Source organism: Monomorium pharaonis, chromosome 2 (genome assembly GCF_013373865.1).
Source record: "Monomorium pharaonis isolate MP-MQ-018 chromosome 2, ASM1337386v2, whole genome shotgun sequence".
NCBI classification, from domain to species: domain Eukaryota; kingdom Metazoa; phylum Arthropoda; class Insecta; order Hymenoptera; family Formicidae; genus Monomorium; species Monomorium pharaonis.
In genome coordinates, this window is record NC_050468.1 from 12,851,641 (window position 1) to 12,870,316 (window position 18,676).

The window sequence follows — 18,676 nt, forward strand, 5'->3', positions numbered from 1 at the left end:
TCTTGGAGACTTTTGCGCTGTAAAGTAAATGTTTAAGGACATCGAGAAATGACAAGGACTGTAATTGAAAGAAATAAAAAAATACTTTGACTTACATTCGAGACAATAAGTTCCATTGTAACCGGCGAAAAAGGGCTGACATCGACAATAACCCAAGTAGCAGTGGCTATTAGTAATATCGACTTCGCATTCCTGGTCTCGGTTACACTCGTCACCTAGTTTCACGCTAGTCGAAATGGGTGAAGATAAGGTCAATCTCTACAAAAAGATCGAAGACGAACTGTTTTAGTAACCTAGTTTTATGAGTTAGACAGAAACTAGAGAAAAATATTTTCTGACTTTAATAGAGGACTTACAAACAAATTTTTTTTAATATCAAGATATAATTTTTTACACGTGTAAGAACTGTGTGCCTATTTATTTAAATATATATTGTCATCAAAATGTACGCATTTATAATTTTAGATTCGACTAACATAAACTTTAACATTAGAAAAAAAATAAAACAATTTTTGGTATAAAACAATAAAAATTAGATTATAAATAATTTACACTAAGAGGATTATTTATTAAAAAATGATGTTATTTAATTTTATAAAAATGTTTTATTTGTATACTCTTAACGTTTATTTGAAACAAATTAATTTATTTTACTGATTTAAATAAATGTTTTTAATTAAAATATTTTTTAACAAAAAAATTTAATAATTATAATAAAAAACAAGTTAAATATGAAGAAATATTTAATTTATTAAAGTTTTTTTATTAAATTTAAAAGAATAATACCCAGAATTTTTATTAAATAAAAAAACATGATCCATAAAGCCAAATTAATTATTAATATGTGTATATCACTATGTTATCTAAGTTGTTTTCATATAAATAAACTAATAAATAAACTAACATATTTTGGTTCTATGTATTGCTCTACAATCATATTAATGTCATTTTAAACTACAACAAGTATCATCAATTAAAGTGAAAGTGAATACAGCTGTTATATTTTTTACTATTTGATAGAGTCTGTTATATTAGCAATATTTTTTTATTAGATTCTGGGGTGAGCCTCATAGACATAAATCAATTTTTTGGTATCTTTGAGCAGAGCTGTTTATGCAACAAACCGTACATTGGAAAATTAAATGTTTTTCTCATTTTCAAAACTTTGCGTATTGAAATGTGAACAAAGTTTTACTAATAAAAAATTAATTTGATCAAGTCTACAAAATATACTATATAACTGCTAATATTCGTAACCCACATGTGTTAATACATCAGAAATCAAGGCTGAGACACTTCGATCGACATGCATTCTGGCGCTTTTTACGGTAAATGCATTTTACTTGCACGTTTCGTGACCTTTTAGCAGCCATTTCCGCAATTGTTATACTACGAAAACAAGTATTGCATTGAGATCCAAGAGAATAATAGCGTTTTCTACTGGGAAAACTAGTGCAACACTGGTGCGCACTAAGTGCAATTTTATTGTTCCACTGTGAAAATCAGTTCACATATTTTCAGTGTTTAATGTTCTACTGACAAAATTAATGCAAAAAAATTGCACCGAGTGCAACTTTTTTGACAAAATTAATGCAAAAAAATTGCACCGAGTGCAACTCTTTCGAGACGGTGGAAGGTGCCAGTGCAAATTAAAATAGATGTTATGTTCGTGCTTTAAGGTATACATTAAAGTATATGTTATTAAGTACATTATTTTAGTAAACTTTATAACAATGAAATAACGCTTTTTAAACGCCTAAACGTTTTTTAGTTTTCTATTATCAAGTTCATTTATTATAAAGTTGTCATTTTTTAATAAGAGTTTAATATATATTTTTTTAAGACAAATATTTTATTTTTAATCAAAATATGTATTTATATTGTCGATACACATCTCAACGTTATGTTCAGTTTATGTCGTTTTTTCAGAAGTCTGATGAACGTGTACTGGAAAAGTCACCAGAAAGCATTTTCAATAGCTTCTTACAAATTTAATTTTTCAAAATAAAAACTGTCTAAATTTTGAAAAAAAGTGATAGTTTATCGATACGAGGTTTGGGCAATAGGTAGGTAACGGATCTTTTCAAGAATGAGAGAATGTTTAAGTAATTATTACACTTATTTTATGTTGACGAAGTAAATCTTATTTTTATGAATTTGATTTTTATAATTTTTAGTATCTTCCTTTATTTCCAAATTTTTTCATTTGAATAAAATTAGAAAAAAATAATATTCTTGTTTAATAATATTCATATATAGAAATCAATAATTTTAAAAATAACATAAGTTAATTGTTGTTTTATAAAAAATTGAGATATTAGAGAATTCAGAAAGCAGGAAAAAATACACATTTTTTAAAAATAACTACATTAATTAAGTATTTCTTTCCTGAATATCAGGTCTACAAAACTATTATTCACATCAAACACACCATAAATCAGAGAGAATGATTGTGTTTTTATTAGCTTACAATTTTTTAAAATACACTCAATTATGAACGTTAGTATATTAAAATTCAATGTTTAGTGAGTTTGTACTTTTTTTAAGAATTGCGTATTTTTCAAGTTAAGTCTTAGAACTTGTTATTTTATAACACTCTTAGATGAGTTTGTCATTATATTTACAAAATTATTTAATAAAAAAACCTGTTATATATACGAAAATATTCATTTTATTGAAAACCGATATAAGTAAAAGTTTTTAAACTAAAAGTTTTGTTTTTAGAAATAAATTTTGAAAGTAATATATTCCTCTTATTTAATGTATGACATAATAAAATCTGCTTTATATAATTTCAATTACCTACTTTTAGCATTGCAGTTGTAAAAACTAAACTTTTTTAGTCTCCAAAAGTGAGATTTTTTTACTTACGTTGTTTTCAAATGACGATACAAACCCCCTTCCCTCACAGCTTTTTAAAATAAATTTGCGCGCCGTACTCTTCTTCTTTCATTTATTCACATCGTTTCTTTTCACAGGAACACGGAAATATTATTCGTGACTGCGAGAAACGCAGGGCATCGGTCTCCGGTACTTACGGTGGAAGTGGCAATAGAAATAGAATCGCGCGTAGATTCGCAGCTGCATGCGCTGCTTTAAGCACCGCAAGGTGACACGACATCCGTTGCGCGCGTATACACCGTTAGCGTACCATGTGTTTCAAACTGGGTGGCATGTTATTCGGAAGCAATATTATTCGGAAGAAAGTCGACGAATTTTGTCAACAAGCATGGCCGCATGGTGCAGCATATAGATAGATAATCATAAGGTTTTATTGTCGAAACAATTACTATTTTCAAATGTGAATTTATAAACCAATAAGCCAAGATTGTATCAATATTATATTGGGATAAATTTGACACAGTACTGAATTATCAACATCATATATCACAATTTTGTTTTAGTATGATAATATCAGCCCAGTATCAGTTAACGTATAGGTAATTTTTAGCGATGCTGTTGTTATACTTAATATGATTTCAGGCTCTTGCTGTATCATCACTGTTTGTGTTCAATAATACCATTAAAACATCAAGAAATTGATGTAATTTTTTTACACGTTAAAATAAATTATTATTAATTATTGTTTAAAATCTGTCTTATAAATATTTAGTAAATAAGTTAATAAAATGTGCTATTTCCTTTTTTTATAACTAAATAGTTATAAAATTTGATTAATAATAGTTTCCACTTTCACTAAAAATAAACCACGTATAAATTATTGTATATTTATAATTATATTTATTAATAAAAACGTTATATTAATGTGGACGTGCATGCGCATAAAAGAAGCGGATAAATTTTCATATTTACTAATTTTAAACACATTTATATATACATACATATATATATATATATATATATATATATATATAAGAATATATTTATTAAACATTTTTTAAAATTATTATTAAATATTTTCTTTTAAATTAATAAAATTCATATATTCAGAAATAAAAAATATTAGAAATATCAGAGCATGTAAACTATTATGCTCGAATTGTAAATAGTTATTGAAATTTACGCCGTACGGTTTTACATCCAAAGCGTGCTGAATTTTTTAGCGTACGAATTAGCGGTTTTGGCTAGCGGTAACAGGTTGCATGAGTGGAAATCTTAATATAAAAACAAGTCCAAGATCGAATGTTTTATGGATATTCAAATATTAAAGATAGATGTCCAAAATGGGATAGATGTCTATTTTATGTTTATGGACGTGCGTAATTGAATACGAAATAAAAGTTTATAAAGCATGCTGAGGTTTGTCAACATTCTATGTAAAAAATACAACCTGATGTTGATCCACTGCTAACAATTAGATATTGATGAACGATATATGTTTGATATCAAACTTGTACTGAATACCTTAAATAGAATAGGATTCCTATTTTATTTAAGGTATTCAGTACAAGTTTCCCTATTCTATTTAAGGTATTCAGTAAAAGTTTTATGTCGAACATATATCGTTCATCAATATTTAATTGTTAGCAGTGGATCAACATCAGGTTGTATTTTTTACACAGAATGTTGACAAACCTCAGCATTTAATGTAATCGCATCGCTATTGATTAACAATTCCAATGCACTGACTGCCATATCGAGAAATTGGTCAAACCTCTGCCTTATTCATATCTTGTACAGAGTGATTCAAAACAATTTTCAAATGTCATACTTTTAACTTTAAAACAATTTTTCCTTTTCCAAAATTTATTCGAAATTTAAATTATAAAAAAAGTTATCATATTACGGAGAGATATAAAGGAGAAACAAAGATGACGTAATTTATCGTTAATTGTAAGGGCATATGCGAGGCGTTTACTGTGATTAACCAATAGTTATACCTATAATATTCATAGTATGTGCATATATCTTAGTACACGTTTTGGGGGGGGAGGGAAATTTTAAATTAAATCAGACATACTATATTTTAAAGACAAAATTATTTTGTTAACATTTTCTCTCTCTCTCTCTCTCTCTCTCTCTCTCTCTCTCTTTCTCTCACCCATTATCTTGTAAAGATAATTTAATGATATCATACTACTGTTTCCTTAGTTCCTTGAGAAAAATGGATGGATTTCCTGTTAGGTCACCACACAGAGTTCAAACAAAAATTTCTTTTAATAAATTTAATCATAGTAATTTTATATTAAATTATTTACTTGATTAAGGAAAACGAAAAATTTATTAACATATTTATTAGTTAACTATCACTTTAATCACTTTGTTGATTAATTATTCTGACAATCACTCGGAAAAAAAAACACAGGTTACTATCACACATAATATGCATTTATCCAATGATAGAAAGCAGTTAACTGATTTTACTAATTGTATTTTAATAATTGTAAAATGTGGATTGCATTAATTAACATTTGTTTAAATCGATGTACACTTAGTAAATGCACATATTATATCCGCACAGTATGTAGATATATATATTAATATGCATTTTTTTCATATCTTGATATAAAAAACTTTTTTCACTAAAGTTTCTTCTCTTATTTAATAATATACATAGCTTTATACGTACACCTTATTTATAAAATGTACATATTTATATACAAATTTGCATACTACTTAAATAAGAAGTCTTTATTCTTTTTAAGCTAAATCTAATCATTTTCAATTACTATCGATTAATTATTTAGCAACTGAAAACTGCTCGAAACATAGGTTACTATCATATAACAGTGTGTAACTATTTTTAATTGCCAAATAATTAATGGGCAGAGTAATTGATAGTAATTAATTAGAAGATTTCCATGGAATTCTGGTTATTTTTTTCTATATGTGTATTAAAAGTGCAAGTACTGGGCATCTTACCTACGCAGATAAAAAGAGAGCAGCAGAGAAAAAAAAAATTTATTGATATAAACATTTCTTAATATCACAATCATAATGTATTGCTAATTTTTATATCTGCTATAATTTTGACTATCACATATAAAATTTGTAAATTTTTACAGCTAATTTTTACACACATACATTTTTGCTGAAACTGCAAGATTATTTTTTTTTAGTAAAGGTATTATCTTTAAATTAAATCAAATAATCAATTTAATCGCAATTAAACATTTCAAGAAGACACGAGCATATATATATATATATATATATATATATATATATATATATAGAGAGAGAGAGAGAGAGAGAGAGAGATTAAATGTTTTCTTTTGTTTGGTTACATTTTTCTGTTTATTTTTTTAAGTAATATGTATATTGCTAATATTATAGCAATTATATTTAAAGATGCGAAAAAACAGAAAGAAAAAAAGAAACCTATTCATAGGGATACCTTACGAAGAATAAAGACTTCTTAAGTAGTATACAAATTTGTATATAAATATGTATATTTTATAAATAAGGTGTACATATAAAAATATATATTATTAAATAAGAGAAGAAACTTTAATGGAGCAAGTTTTCTACATCAAGATATAAAAAAATGTATATTAATATATATATCTGCATACTGTGCGGATACAATATGTATATCAACTAAGTGTACATCAACTTAAACAAATGTTAATTAATGCAATTCACATTTTACAAATAAAAAGTCAAACAGCGCGCGCGAAGTGCGCGTCTGTGATGTCTAATATATATATATATATATATATATATATATATATATATATATATATAAATAAAGAATTTAAAGATTTTCTCCGGAAATAATCAAACACGAATTTAACGAGTTTGTTATATGATTTTTAGAGATTTTATTTTTTTGACTGTCTCGTTTCAGAAAGTACAGATATCATATGCGTAAATATCGTAAACTCAAAAACATTTCCGATTTATTGTTCACGGGATAACATTTGCGTTGTGTCATGCGTAGCAGACGATTTTCAGCGGTCAATGCATTTGCACAACGGGAATGCATTTCTGAAACAAGTATTACACGTGTTCCATGTGCAGACTGAGAGTCAAAATTATTATGCATTCTGAATCACGAGCTGCCGTCCTACGCTTGACGGCGATAATCTGTAAACGTATCGCTCGAGCGGAAGGCGGAATCGTGGATTCGTCGAACGAACGCAGTCATCTGTTGATGATTAATGGATGCACTCTTCTGAATGGATGCGTAACTCAACGTCGACGACGTACTGGTACGTTCGATGACATCCTCTCAAGAAAAGTAAAGACACGTGCGTCCGCCAAGCGTTACACTTGGTTTTCGCAGAGCGTAAGAGCTCATTATTTACTAATTTGTACCATTATTTATTATTTTTCCTGCAAAACACACGACAGGGTGTGTACATTTCGTCTCTTAGTAAGTAACAGTCACGCTTAGTAGTCATGCAAATATAGAACATTAGTGAGGAATTAATCCGTGTCTTCGAAAGAGAAAGAGAGAAAGAAAGGATGTAGGTGTGCGTGCGCACGTGCGTGTGTATATGCGTGTTGTGTGTGTTTGTTAATCGGCCGTTGCATGCAATGCCGTGGAATACAGTGCATGAGTCTAGCGTGCGTAGCGCTGCACCCAAGGGTGGCAAGATGGAATTTTATATTCAACGCAAGTGCCTCCCGCTGGCTCTTAATTACGCCTAACGAGTTGAGCTAATTTAAACGCAGAATAGAGCAACTACAGCCGTTCCGAGGAGAAGCACGTCGAGGATGATCGCGATCTGAAACGCCGGTTCCCACGCGGAAATTCCGTTCGCGCTTTAGCTATAAAGACCCCGAAGGCTGGCGGAAAGACGTCCTTCGTTTAATTAAAAAATATTTAAAAAGTTTTTTAAATAAATTATTTATAAAGTCGATATATAAAAAAACATAAGGTATACTCAAAATCAATTGCATTTATACAAAACAAATTTATTTGACATTAATCATTTGTAATTTAATGATAGTCAACAGAGTTAAAATTTATTTAAATTATTTAAATTTAAATAAGATAAATTTTGTAAAGTTTTTTATATCTTATGAATACTGTGGTTAAAAAATCAATTTGTTTTACTTTTTATTTTAGAAGTCTACCTTCAATTTTATGCCAAATATTAGAGTAAAGGTCAGTTCTACCTAATTGTTCTACCTTTAGGTAAACTACGGTAATTTATTTAGTTAGGTTAAAAATGCGCATTGTTCAGGTTGTCAATAAATTTGATCTCTCTGGTAAATGATTTATACGCTGTAAAAAAGGATTAGTGAAATCAAGTTAAACGAACTCAATTCCAGAGTTGTATATGGCTAACTAGCTGGTTTAATTCTTGCAACATAATTTTTATGTTTTTGTAACATGTTATTTGTGTCAAATGAACTGAAAATACAGTTATATTAGACAAAGACTGAGTTGAATTGATAGATTACTATTCCAGAATTAAAATTACTTGTATTATGCAGTTAGATCAACCTTTACCGTACTTGAAAGATCTATTATGGCAATATAACTACATTTTAATTGTTTTAACCTTTTACTTTTAATTAAATTATTTACTTTAAACTCTTATATCAGATTGTTGAACAAACTAAATTATTGTCTAATTTGATTTGATTGCAGTTGTCGTAACCAGAATCATTCAACCTGGTTTGTTTTTCTCGATCTTTCTTTAGTATACCTAAGGTAAATTACATGGCACTTATCTGACAAATAAATATGATGAAGATAGAAAGCATATGGGAAATGTATTGATTCGATTATCCAAAATGTTTGCATATTAATGTTATAAAGAATTTGTACATAGAAAATAAAACAGAAATTGTTCGAAAATCGATTTTTTATGGTGAAAAAAATAACAAAAAATTTGATAAAGAAATAGTGATGACTCGTAAATAATATACAGTTCATGCGTGTTCTGATTTATTTAACGAATATGATAATACAAAATTTATAAGACGGTTTCGTTTTTGCAAACACTCTGTCCAAATAATTTTAGCTCTTATTGAAGAGATAATAAAAAGTAAGACTGACAAGTAAATATTGAACATATTGTGTATTTTAAGATTATTTTGTATAATGTATATGCCTTGTAAGTAAAGACACTTTATTTCAGAAATCATGCTGCATTATTATTATGTCAGTTATTACTGATTGTTACTCTTACTGTTTTCTTTTGTGTTCCTTAGACTTTGATTTGAATTAATTAAATTAATATATTAGGAATCCAAAACAACTATTATTTCTAAAATCCTTTTTATAATTCTGCACATCGTCGATTTGTGAATGCCACCAAAATCACTAATTGTCACTTGAAAACTTCGACAGAATAGCTCTTTTATATCATATTTATTAGATATTTACTAATACGGTGCATTACATTACTCCCACTCTGCCTATTTATGCACACTCTAATTATATTTTTTCGCTGAATAGAGTATAAAGGGATAGAGAGATAATAAAGGATAAAATATAAAAATAAAAGTACTTAACGCTGATATATATATATATATATATATATATATATATATATATATAGTTTAATATTTTTTAAAGTATTATATTCCATTTATCTATCTAAGATACGAGTATTTTTAGCGTGCAGAATTTATATTATACCCAGCAAACACAAAGTTACATGTAACGTGCTTGTTAGTTGTAATTTCCCACTCAACAATGTAATTGTAATATAACACGTGTGTTATATTACAATTACATTGTTGAGTGGGAAATTACAACTAACAGGAACGTTACATGTAACTTTGTGTTTGCTGGGTAGTGACTATAAGTAAAAGAGATTTACTTAAATTATAATTTCATTATATTAAGTATTTTTCTTTATCCTAATAATAAGTTTTATGTATTCAGAAATTTCAGAAATTAAAAATATTAGTATAATATTTTTAAAGGAGCATTTAATTAGTGTGGTTGAATCATGAATAGCTCCTAAAGTTCACATCTCACGGTCTTAAATCCTCAATACTCTGAACTTTGTGTATGAGCTATTAGCGCTCTAGTTAGTCACCTAGAGATAATGAGTGTATAGTGATCTCAATATAGAAACAGGTCCAAAATATTGAAATATGGATGTCCAAATTATGGATGTCCGAAATAGGACATATGATGTCATTTTACATCCGCACGTTCATTTCATGTCCACAGACGTGAAGACGTAAAATGTACACAAAATAAACATTCATAAAATAGAAAAAAATATACAAAATAAAAGTTTATAGGATATCCTGTATTATCTTGGAAATTATTATTGATATAGTACATTTTCCTTAAACATAATAAACAATATTTTATAAATTAAGTTTTATATAATGCGGTATATACACCGGAGTTTATTATAAATAAATTTTTGTAATTCAAAGAAAAACGTATCTGAAGGAATTCGGATATAAGAGTTTACGTTTGTTATACATATATTCGTGAAACAAAACGCACGTGTAAGACGCAGATTTTGTTGTTTTCTCGCGCATCTTTCTCTCGAAGCTTTATGGCGGTAGTTAAATTATGGCTCAGTTAAGTATAATCACGCGGAACTCTCTCTTTCCAATATAGGCACCATGGAATGCGAACTGGATCTTTTCTTTTGTTCGCTTGGACATAATTCCATTACAGAGAGTAAGCGTAAAAAAGATAGATCGTGCAATCGCCATACTTGTATTTACACAGTGCAGATACTAAACTGGATATATTTCTTATTGAATCGATATTACATAAGTCTATAAAATATGAAAAAGAATAAGAAATATTCTGGGTATCCGTTATCGTCTGATACCATATTTACTATCTGCGTTCTGAAATTTTCAACTAAGAAATGTATGTAAGTCAAATTACTAAAGATCTATTCTTCGATATTCTTTCCTTTCGACCCATCATGTAATCGACTTTAATTGTTTTATTATCTATTTTATTATATTATTAGATGCATCCGAAAATAATTTTATATTTCTATTATTTTTACGAATTTTATATCTCTAATCATTTCAAATTAAAGTATTCTTAGTATCAATAACTTACACAATTCGATAGTGATTCCTCTTTTTATCGATTACTTCTCCCACATAAATTAGCTTTATATAATTGTTTATTTCTCCGCAAATCGCAATTTCATTATTACGCATCGTAATTATATGCGAGAGTGTGCATGCACGCAAAGTTGAACAATCCTATCTTTTGAGTTACTTTGGCATTTTGTATAGAATTACATTTAAATAATTTTAATTATATCACTGTTTTCACACCAATTTTCATAAAAACAATGGTAATCATGAAATATTAGAAAAAAACTGTGTTAATTAATGGAACACATGTAATAATAGAAGTCATTACCAGAAAAGATATAAACATTTTCTTTTTTTTAACTTTTAAAAGATACTGGAATGTAGAATATCTCAGCAAAATTTTTTGGCCTTAATAATTCAAATTTTAATTTGATATTTTTTTAAACAAATTACTTAAAATAATAGAAAATTTTTTAAATAAATATCTTTTGAGCTATAGCATACATTTTCCTTTTAATATAAAATATCTCAAAAGTAGTGTCCAGCTAAATTTTTAAATAAACATATTCAAAGTTAAAAAAGTTATAAGCTTTTGAGTAAAAAGGTCACTTTTTATAATTGTTTTTTGCTTCTCGAATTTTTTCACTATTTTACTGAAATTACGATTTCTAAGAAAACTTATTGTTCCTTATTTTAAAATGTTTGAACTTTACTCACAAGGGAACCTCGCAAACTTGAAAATTCAGATTTTCATGACACTTGGCATAAATGTAGAGGGGGTGAATACATGAATTTGAAAATTTTTAATTGGTGCCCAAAAACGGTTTGAAAGAGTAAAACCACCCTACATTTATGCCAAGTTTCATTAAAATCAAAATTTACGGGTTCGCAAAGTTCGCTTGTCAGAGTATTGTAAAAATTCGATATTTTCTGCAATAGTCAGCCTATTGCAAAAATTATTTTTTACAACACTCTGTGTATTGTAAAAATTCGATATTTTCTGCAATTGTCAGCCTATTGCAGAAAATAATTTTTACAATGCTCTGTGTATTGTAAAAATTCGATATTTTCTGCAATTGTCTGCCTATTGCAGAAAATAATTTTTACAATGCTCTGTGTATTGTAAAAATTCGATATTTTCTGCAATTGTCAACCTATTGCAAAAATTATTTTTTACAATCCTCTGTGTATTGTAAAAATTCGATATTTTCTGCAACACTCTGTGTATTGTAAAAATTCGATATTTTCTGCAATTGTCAGCCTATTGCAGAAAATAATTTTTACAATGCTCTGTGTATTGTAAAAATTCGATATTTTCTGCAATTGTCAGCCTATTGCAGAAATTATTTTTTACAACACTTTGTGTATTGTAAAAATTCATTGTTTTCCGCAATTGTTTAACATTTTTTAACATTGTTTTTAACATTGCTTAACAATTTTGGGTATATTTTACCCCATGTGACCTCTATGAAAATTTGCCGATGTTTGATTTTTAAAGGTTGAGATAAAGTACATACATTAACGATTACATGTTTATTTGAACGTCCATTGCATTCGTACTTATAAATATCCTGGGATTTAATATTAACTTTTTTGCAATTATTATTTCCTGCAGACTATTTCCCGCAAATGGGCAAAGATTAAATTCTCATTTCATTCTTAATTTCATATAATCAGTTAGTTTAACATAATCAAAAAATTGTTACTAAAAGGAATTTGGAGATCATTTAAAAATATTAAATGCCAATTATAATCGCATAAATATTCAAATGCTTCAAGATTTATGCGATAAATTGCCACAGCATATTACGAGTCTGAGAATCGCCAGGAATAAGAGACAAGAAACATTCGCACTCGAAATTTATTTTTGCAATTGCATCAGTCCTTGTTCCATAGCATTTTCTAGCAACGTGAATTGTGCGGATGCCAATATCCAGCACAACCGTAACCGGCAATTTATTAAACAATCGAGACGGCGCGGCGGAGTTTCAGAGAATTGAAATAATTTAACGCGACGTCGTTAATGATTGTTGCAATGTGGTTACGTGGTACGATGCACCTTTAATGCAGCTGTAAATTCTATAACAGCTGCAACGAGCAAATCGAGAAATATTCGTGTTTCAAACGATAGAATACGTGCCATTGCTGTTATGCCAACAATTTCACAGTCAATAACGTGCGAAATAATTTTCACGTTTCAAGCCCACACTCGATAATATTACTTTGAATGTAAATGACGCAATGGCCGCAATCTTTACGTGATATTAGAATTGAATAATTCTGGAAATCCACGTGCACTTTCTTAATTTAAACAAGATATCCTAGTTATTCCAATTTTCATTTACGGATTCTATTTATTGCAGGTCGATTTTTTGCAAGAACTTAAATGAATATTTATCTTGAATCAACAGTTTTTTTTTACTTGAAGTATTATTTTTCAAGTATTATGCATATTAAGATGTTGGTAAGCATAAAATAGAGATAGAAGAAGTGTTAATTATATATATAGATCGATAATTTTGTATCTTCAAAATTTAATTTCTAAAGCAGGAATTTCTAAGGTATAAGCCACGATCTATTAGTGTCCATAAATCGCAAAAATTTTTTTAGTGACAATCTGTTTATAAATTAAAATCACATTTTAAAATACATTATAATGATTAAACTCACATGAAAATGATTCGGATTAATGTTGATGTTATAGCAGCAGAAATAGAAAATATATCTCTTGCATTATACCTTATTAGAAAAATAGATTTATAGAATTATATTCGGTAAAAATAAAAAAAGGAGGAGTAAAATGGTATAAGTATAATAGCATAAGTAAATAATATATTTCCTTCTTTATTTGTGTATATTTACTAAAGCTACATAAATTGTGGATATTTGCCACTTAAAAAAAAATCGCAGGTTGCGATTTATATAAGTTATATAAGTTTAGGAAACTCGGCTTTGAATATTCTAAAGTTTCGCAATTAAACACAATCATTTTCACGAGTAGCGATTCAAGTCGTTTTATTACGGTGCAAAAGATTTCAATCTACCGTCACATATCATACATATATTTTTTACTTTCATCAAACAAAAAAATTAATTTTTCTCAAAACGAATATTATGTATCCTTATACATCAAACTGGGTGCATTACCTATCGATTTCGAACAATTACATGCCCCATAAACGCCAATTTTCTCGACGTAACGAGCATCTTGTGGTCATTAGCGCTCTGTAGTGCGATTCTGTAGCTCGTTAAGAGGTATCGGTATTGTTATACAGTTGTTGCGCAGATATTTTACATGGTAAAAAAGACTCACAACAAGTTACAGAATCGCACTATCGGTTCAGAAAACGCGTCGAAAAATTCAATCGTTGCCGCGAAAATAATTATCGGGCGTCAATTACAAGGTATGGCAATGCTATTCGCATACTGCGATGCACGGAAGCATCGAACCGTCGCAATTATCTCACGAGATACCGGTACTTGGTTTCCAACACATGTATCGGTAACTCGAGCGTTTCCCCGACTATCTATTTTCGCCGTACATGGGAATCGCGTTTCATACGTGTGTACCATGAATTATAACTCAGGGTGAAGCAAAGGGTAAGATGGGAAAAAAGGTCCGCAATTGGAAAAAAAACTCATTGAAAGAAAAATTACGAAAACTAAAGATGACTTGTTCAACTTATGGTACTCTTAATTATCGTTGCTTGTATCTGCAATCTTCTCGAGACGAACCTTCTTGCTCTAATCGTTCATATTCTTGTCAATCTTTTTCGTATGCAAATAGGGCAAGTATGTTGGAATATATTTTCCTTGTTAATTATGTATTTGTTTTGCAATGACTATTTTCCAGTTGTGTACAGGGTATCTTACAAACATGAAAAATAAATAATTAAAAGAATTAATCTCAGTAAGAGAAAGATAAATGAGAAATTTTTTAAGTAAGATACCTATTTTCTTTATTTTAATACATATTTAATACAATTGTTTAACAAATTTAGAAATGAGTTTTTTGTTTAAAAGTAAAATAACGAAAAATTTCTGAATTATAAGCTATTGTGAAATATCGCAGCTCTTTGCAAATTTAATTTTTATAGAGATAAATATAAATTTTTTCTCAAAATTTTAATCTCTTTTCATTATAAAGAAGTACAACTACCTCATTATAAAGAATTACAAGATTACAAATATTGATTAAATTCTTGATAACAAGATGTTATAAAAATATTTACAAATAAATTTGATTAAATTTCATACGCTCTAGTTATTTATACTTTTCATATACATTTTCTGATTCGTCCTGTATACGAGAGCATTGATATCAGACTCATGAAACCACTCGTTCTTGAACGCGGAATGAAGTCGCTCGCAATAACAGATGCGACAGCAAGAAAGACTCAAAAGGCGAAGGTATCCTGTATAATACGAGAAAAAGGAAAGAAACGAGCCAATATTCAACCGCATCGTTGCAGATGGGATTGCAACTGCTGCATGAAACTAGGAGGAGGCGGAGTTCTCCGAGTTCTGTTTGCCTGCAAATTGGCCCCCGTGGTCGTGGCCAATCTATTTTCCTCTCTTCTCTTCCCTGCTTTGTTCACAAAACAATAGGTCTGTTCTTGTTAGCATGAGTGGATCTATGGCGATTAACTAATGAAACGCGGACTTGACTGTTGTCAGTGAATACCACAGAATATTTTTGCTATGAGAGAAATTGTGGAAACAATTACGTTCTTAGACTCTTTGAATTTGAATTACAGAATGTATCCGAAAGTATTATGTACTTCGTAGATATATCTAAGATTGAGTAAGTTAATGATTTTTTAAATTAAATTATTATTAATGTCCTCTTTGCCATTTTATCCTTGTTTTCATCTAAGAGTCTACAGAAGCACTAACCTCATTGTAAAAACGTTCTAGATATGAATCTATGGCTTATGTCAACTTAGTTATGCTAAACGTTGGATAAATAAAAAAGCAAATCTATTGAGGTGTCCCCTCTGATTTTGATAAACTTTTAATATGTCGTATTCTAGATCAAAATAAAGGACATGTATTTTTTACATTTACTTTTAGGAGATAAAACATTCCTTAAAAAGAATTGATATCCTTCATTCGAAATATATCAAAATTATAAGATAAATGTTCCAATAGTTAAAAGAGTAAAAATACAACTTTATTTATTAATATATTTTTACTATACAAAATTAAGAAATTTTTGATTATCTTGTAGAATAATATCTATATTATTTAAAAACTATATAATAAATTGCCTTTATTAATCGCACAAAAATATAATAAAATGTTAAATTATAAAAAAGTCTCAGTATTCGAAAAAAGAAAAACATTTGTTCCAATGTTCCAAATTCAAATAAAGTTGTTCCAGTTTGAGTTAATATTTACATTGTATATTATACATACTTATAACTGTATAAATAATTTTATATTTTTTATAATATATCAAAAAATATGTATACTTTTGTTTTATTAAAATTAAATAAAAAACTTTTATATACGTATAGAATTTAATTTTTTATGTGTTTTTACACAAAAGGACACAAAAACTAACGGGAAAAAAAACCAGATATTAATTAACTGGAAACAAATCCTATTACATATATGAGCAAATCTGGATAATATGACATTAATAAATCATTATGATTATTAATTATTCGTGTTAATGAAACAACAGGCAAAACTATTTTCTCTATAATATTACATTAATAAAACATAGTTTAAGAGTTATCTAAAAAAGTAGATGTACCGATTAATCAGACAGTGTCAAAATGGGTAATGTATCGATTTCTTGAATAGACGTATAAAAGGCGCAATACCACACACGTAAAACGGTGAGTAAGAAGAAATTTTTACTGGTCCGCTATTCGTTTGCCGTTAATAGACAAGAGTTTTATTATGGCTATTAAAACGGGTTAAATATAAGGACAATAATACTTTATCTTGCTTGTATGTTTAAAGTAAAATATTTACTTTCCAACAGAGAAAGAACCCGGGCGATAGAAGGAGACCATTGCGGACCGGAATGCATTCCTATTTAACACCACTCGCATATTCAACGGACGACATCTCGACAACGACACGGTCGAGTACAACGACCCACGAGGTCAGGTAAGAATTATTGTGATTCTACATGCGTACAGACGAACGTAGTCCTGCCGGAAGACTTGCGCGGCGGGTTCCTAATTATGGAGTCGTCTGGTAAAAGGGATAATTAAAGGTTTTTGACAAATTCATCCGCTTAGAAAGCCTAACACTTCGCATCAACAGTTGACATTGATAGAATTTTAACTTTGCCTAGAATGACCTTGACTCGAAGAAGAATAAAAAGTTATCATTAAAGTTAGCTTAAAAGAGATTCCACCTATGTGTTACGTGGGATGTGTAATAAGAAGAATCTATAGTTCGACATCTTGCATTTTTTCACGTAGGTGAATAAGCACAAGAATAATAATTTAAGCGGATTGTCGGTGAATGAAAAACTGTTCTTTTTTTATATATTATAGCGTGAAGAGAATATATATACATCGTGTGATAAACGAATCGAAGAATTGTAATTACATGCCGAAAAAAGTATGAAAAACTCTATTATCCAAAGAAAAAAATTTCTAATACAGTTTTCTAAGATAACGTTGGTTTCATTTTATTAATAACGTAATTTAATTAGTTTTATTCGAGTTTTGTGATAGAAAATATGCGTAATTATTGGAAAAAATTTAAACATTTACAAGATTAATTTCTAAGATGTATATTAAAAAACAACGAAATGAAATGAATGTAATAAAGGGCACTTGAGCTTCTTGACTATTCTTATTTTTGTTCACTCGATGTGCTCGTCAAAAGATCGTATTTTTCGGGCTCAGACAAATGGACGATTTTATTGCGGCGGAAATACAATCGCTGACCTATTGACACGAGACGATTCTGTCTCGTGATGTAAACGCCAAACGCTAACTCGTTCACACGGGTGGCTAAATTGCAGCGTAAACGCAAACAGTGACCCATTCAAACGACTTCATGACATGACAGAAAAGTAGCGCGAAATCTAAACGAGACAAAGACTGTCGTGTAACAAAGATGTCTAGTATGAACAAGTCGGCAATTGCGTTTATGTTATGCCGTGACAAAGTCACCCGTCCGTCTGATCCCTTATTTCAATCGACATTCAATCTATATGTACTGTTCTCGTTTGTTTTTGGCCTGAGTTATAAGCAAGTTAAATAATATTTTTAAATTTAATTATGATTTTATTTAGTTTAATTATGGATATTATTTTTTAAATTTATTAAGAAAATTCTTTAACTTAAATATTTTTTTATATTTAACATTTGTTTTTTTTATTATAATTATTAAGTGTCTTTTCCCAAGCAAATACTTTTTTAATTTAAAGAAACATTTTTTTAATCAACAAAATGTAATTTATTTAGAATAAATATTTAAGAATATACAACTAAATTAGTTTTTAAATCAAATTTAATTAATTGTTTTAGTAAATAATTTTTTAAATGAATTTATATTATATTATATAGCTTTTATTTTAATTTCAAATCAATCTCATGAGCTGTTAATTTTTTTCTTAATCTCTAAAATCTTTAATAATGAATTTTCTAAAAAATACAAATCATTTACCTTGTGTTGAGTTGCGATATTAAACTCTTAAAATTCCAAACTTTGAAGTTACAAAAAGACTACTTTTCATTAAAATATGCATTGTGATTTTACGCACATTTACTGTAACTACTTATTTCTGCTGAATAGTTTGAATGAATTC

The 18,676-nt window shown here is 28.5% G+C and overlaps 1 protein-coding gene across 1 annotated transcript in view; it reads right to left on the reverse strand.

The window, feature by feature from the left end:
* The window catches only part of LOC105830000, a 28,495-nt gene that overhangs the window by 8,753 nt on the left and 1,066 nt on the right, over positions 1-18,676 (reverse strand). Inside the window, exon 2 of the mRNA XM_036282592.1 lies at positions 96-258. Coding sequence (XP_036138485.1) covers positions 96-258 — 163 coding nt within the window. The remainder of the gene's footprint in view (positions 1-95; positions 259-18,676) is intronic.